General features: G+C 40.0%; 1 protein-coding gene across 1 annotated transcript; it reads left to right on the top strand.

Annotated features, from left to right (window-relative positions):
- The first annotated feature begins 155 nt into the window (after positions 1–155).
- Positions 156–4,751, top strand: asrgl1 (asparaginase and isoaspartyl peptidase 1). Its single transcript, XM_005745845.1, has 5 exons — positions 156–566; positions 762–916; positions 1,462–1,583; positions 3,000–3,110; positions 3,816–4,751. Exons 1-5 carry the CDS (start codon positions 462–464, stop codon positions 4,019–4,021), a joined length of 699 nt encoding a protein of 232 aa, XP_005745902.1. The 5' UTR covers positions 156–461; the 3' UTR covers positions 4,022–4,751.
- Positions 4,752–4,984: the final 233 nt, after the last annotated feature.

Here is a 4,984-nt window from a genome sequence, read left to right as displayed (position 1 = left end):
TATATATATATATATAGTAAGTGAAAATATATGAATGAATGACACTATGAACAGAGAGAAATGAATATATTACCTTTTTTGTTTGTTTGGACAGTGAGATGGTGTAAGAAAATTGTAAATATTGGGTTGCACAAGGAATCAAATTCAAATGGTTAAAAAAACACTGCACAAAAAAATATGACCAATATACCACACAAATTTTTCTTATTTGATTTTATATATTTCACTGATGTTGTGGTATTTCTTTTGTGAAAGTAAAGCAGTCAATAAGAATTTGTTGGGATGAGAAGAAACAAACAGTCTAGCTATTGAGTAAACCTGCTGCGTGTAGCTCTGATCACCTAAGAGACACCAACAGGCCATATGTCACTGCAGGACACTAAAGATTCTTGGAGCTGCATCATTTCTCAAATCATATTTTAGGCTGTGGGTCAGTGCTGAACATCAAAGGAGAGGTGGAGATGGATGCTATCGTGATGGATGGCAAAACACTGGCAAGCGGAGCAGTGTCCGCAGTACGCAACATAGCTAACCCCATCCAGCTAGCAAGACTTGTTATGGACAAGGTATGCATGTTTCTCCTGACTGAACTGCAGGAACTGTGTGGAATCATGTTTACAGCTGTAGCTATGATTCCTTCTTCTGATAAGAACAAAATTCTATATGCTTGAACTGAAACCGTTAGTATAGTCTGGACGAAGCACAGCATTTCAAATGTGCTCTGTAACTGTTTACAGTGTGAACTTTGATCTTTGCTTCAGACCAGTCACGCGTATCTGACAGCCGAAGGTGCTAATCAGTTTGCTCGATCCATGGGGATCGAGGAGGTCCCCCAGGAGTCCCTCATCACTGAGTATTCCCGCATGCGCTGGAGGAAGAACCTTGCACCTGATGCCAACCCTGTGGAGTGCCAAATGTGAGACACAACAGTTTTAAGCTTGCTAGCATTATTTATTTTCATTTTTTAAAGTAATATGAAATGAAATGACCCCTTTTAGTATGTAACCGATCAATAGACATCTCTGCCGTGCATGCACTGATCCATAAGCTCACTGTGTTGCATAATGTGGACCCTGACTTCCTTCACTCACGTCTCTTAGTGTAGATAAAGGGAGGAAGCGAGTCTTTGCAGGACTTACACAAACCCAGAAAGATGTTATCTCACTTTGAATTTTAAGAAAAGACTGAAAAGGAATATTTGGCAACTAATTGGGTAAATTAACAGCAGGTCAGCAAAATGATTGGGTATTTAAAAAACAAACATCTTAGAGAAGCAGAGCTTTTCCAGTCCTTTTACCAGTCTGTAGAAAACTGCACAGACGTTGGTGTTGAGCAGTTAAACAAGAGTACCTAATGAAGTGGCCGCTGAGTGTATTTGACACACGGAGAGGAAAAAGCAAAACAGAACAAAATAGAACTAGAGCTCTCAGATATGTTCTGCTGCTCTGCTCTCTTTTGTAGGGGGAAGGCAGGCACTGTTGGTGCAGTAGCAGTTGACTTAGAGGGCAACTTAGCCTGTGCAACTTCCACTGGTGGGATGCTGAACAAGATGGAAGGTCGGGTGGGTGACACCCCCATCATAGGTCAGTTCATGCATGCCTGGTAATTATTTACATGCAGTTGTAATCGTTTTTGTGTCTTCGCTGAGCTTTTAACCTTTAGCCAGTCTTAAATGAATAGTTATTTAGTGAACAATGGGAGTATGGTTAATATTTGATTCAATTCTAGGTTACCTAAGAATGTTTTGTTAGACAGCAGCAGGAAAAAAACCTCTGACCTAAATTGTATTTAAACATAGGTGTATGCTGTGATATCAGTGGCTAAATCCTAGTCTAGTTTGGTAAACGGCAGCAACTTGATTTTGGTAGTTGCGTCAATCCCATCTAATCTGTCACTATCGATAAATGAGTGACAGGAGTATTTTTTTGAAACAATTGCTTGAATTTAAAAAAAAAAAAAAAAAGACTGTCTGCAAAACTTGGGCAAAATGTCCAAAACTAGTGCAGAACATTGATTAAAGAGACAAATGTGCAGAATCAAAGTTTTAAAGCAGTGGGCTGCTTTGCAAAAGGAACTGGAACTTATTTCATTCATTTGATTACAACAACCAAAAGTCTGAATCACAACAGTGTTGCTTCCTGCTGTGGTTCAGTTCAAGCAAATTTAAGGGAAAGCCTTAGTCTTCCATCTAGTGAAATAAATGTGTAACTGCATCCATGTGCAGGTGAGACTTCAAAAAATGTTTTTAATAACAACATCTTCAACATTTCATAGCAGAGCCTCTTTATTGACAGTATTAAATGTCCAAATGCTGTTTCAAGAACATACATAGACTGTAGATAGACTGTATATAAAAGACAGATGTATTCAGTCTGACACCCATGTGTCACCCAAGTGGCTTGCTCAATGTATTTAGTGTTTCAACTGCGACAATGTTGCACAAACGGCCATAATATTAGCCAAAATATTACATTCAAATGTTCCAAAAGGCACCAAAACTGCAAACTCAGTGGGGAGATCAGACTCAAATGAATGTAAGTAAGGTTGTGCCATATACTGTATGTTACATCTGCAATAGTGTTGATACAAGCAATGCCATCTGCACCCTCTCTAGCTGCTTCACACAACATTCATATCCCCCGCCTCTCACTAGCAGCAGAACACACCTCCCTGGTCCTTATAAGGCATTTTGGGAGGTCAGTAAAGCTCCTGTTTCACAACATCAAAATATTAAACAGTCATCATAAATGTTATGATGCTCGGCTGGTGCACATAATAACATTAGCCGTTCAATTATTAGAATTGTGACTACACAACAGCAGCATTAGCCATCTGTCAGTTTATCATTAAAGACACGGCTAAAATCTGTTCTCCCAGGGCTGCCTCTGGGTGTTGCCAGTGTTTTCATAAAGCTTCCAAACCTGCTTATAGCTGCAGGAAGATCCAGAGAACAGCTCAGTAAGCTGTGCAGGACGGCTGAAATATTTTGTCTTTGTCAGGGTCTGGAGGGTATGCTGACAACCAGTCAGGAGCAGTGTCCACCACAGGCCACGGTGAGACCATCATGAAGATTACACTGGCCAGACTCATCCTGTTCCACATGGAGCAAGGTAACACACACACACACACACACACACACACACACACACTTGTTTTCATATCTTAGTAAATACATCTCATTGACATAATGCTTTCCCTAGCGCTTACCCTGACCCTAACCATCAAAAATGAATGCCTAACCATAACCTAGTTGTAACCCAGACACTAAAACCACACTTTGAGCTTAAAAAATGCCTTCAGACTTGTGGGGATGGGCATCTTGTCCCCGTGAGTGACTGTTGGTCCCTAAAAGTATAGTAGCATGCCAATTTTCTGTCCTCACAAAGATGTCTAAACATGTACACACACACACAAATCTGAGCCACTGTGGCTGAGGGGGTTGAGAACCAGCTGCGAGGTTGGTAACACTTTGCCACACACAGCTTCAGCTCTCATATTTGATTTATTTACATCCAGAAAAAAACTAAAACTCCTCAGAGGAGCCGCGACTAAACCTTTTTACCCATGGGACTTGCACGCACTGTTTCTGGGGTCCTGGAAGCTGTTTGGACCTAGGTTTTTGTTTGTTTTTCCTTGATTTGCCCTTCACTGTAGCAGTATACCAATTATCCCAGTAAAGCTCTTCTTGTTTTCTTCCTGTAACCAAGTTTTGACTTTAGCACAAATGCTAACTGTAACAATGAGCCTCTCTCCAGACTGTTCAATTAAAACAAAAAGAGTTAAAGTGCTGTTTCTTGTGTCTCCTCTTTTGTCAGGTCGGTCGGTAGAAGATGCCAGTGACTTGGGCCTGGCCTGCATGCAGTCCAGACTTGGGGGGCTAGGCGGGGTAGTGACAGTGGATCCTCAGGGCCACTGGGCTGCCCGCTTCAGCAGCAACTACATGTCGTGGGCTGCAGCCCAGAGGGATATTGTGCACTATGGCCAGTACTCTGGAGAACACTTCACCCAAAGCATCAACTGATGGATGTTGTTGTTCTTTTTTTTAACTATCATTTTTAAGAGAGAATTTGATACTACTTGGACAACAAAAGAAATTCAGTACAAGTTTATCCGGGTGCTAAGATAGATGGTCATTGTGCATTTGATTAAAACACAAAGTTATAACACAAAATGTTTTTATCCGCAAAGGCTTACAGAGCCTATGAATTCTAGGCTGGAACTAATTTCAGATTACACTCTTAAAACTGATCTTTAATGCAGTCTTAACATTGCCTTAGTGCTTGTGATTGGTGATTGCTAACATACATCAGGCCTAGCAAGGGCTTTATTTAGGATAAATGGTATTAAGCAATAAGTTCAAAATCACCAGTAAATCATGTGTAAATGATTGTTTTTGGCAGCATTGTACAAGGGAGAAAGTCCAGACCGTAACCATGAATACCCATGAACGTTTTTTTATTGTATGTTCATTAAGTTCAGGTTTCGAGTGAGTCTGTGCAGGAAGCAAAGTGGACACGAATCCTGTAGGTCCTGTACAGGACTTAAGAACTCCAAGCCATTAATTTGATCTCATTTCTTAAGAATAAAATTACAGAGTTGTTTAAATTTCTTGATTGAAAAAAAGAGTTTTCGTGAGATTTCTTTAAATGAATGTCATTTTGAATGTTTGAATGGCAATCACTGCAAAATAAATTGGAAACTGAAAATGTGGTGTGGGGACTTTAAATAAACTGAATCGAAATATTTGTGAATGTGATCTTCAGATGTTTTATTTTTACCGTTTTTGTGTTAATGTGATGTCAGTGTAAATTACTGAACCTCTTCAGCTTCCACTAATCTGCTCTTTGATGACGTTGTGCAATCAAGTATTGTGAACATTTTATAGAGAACTGCTGCCTTGCTGCTTTATGTGTGTTAAATGTGCTGGCGGATGAACTGACCCAGTGTCTGTGAAGAGCTGCTGATCACATAATGATTGTTAATA

The sequence above is a fragment of the Pundamilia nyererei genome, unplaced genomic scaffold (assembly GCF_000239375.1).
Source record: "Pundamilia nyererei isolate P.nyererei 1_Seehausen unplaced genomic scaffold, PunNye1.0 scaffold00168, whole genome shotgun sequence".
NCBI classification, from domain to species: Eukaryota; Metazoa; Chordata; class Actinopteri; order Cichliformes; family Cichlidae; genus Pundamilia; species Pundamilia nyererei.
The sequence above is the reverse complement of the archived record's forward strand: the minus strand, read 5'-3'. Positions and strand labels throughout refer to the sequence as shown.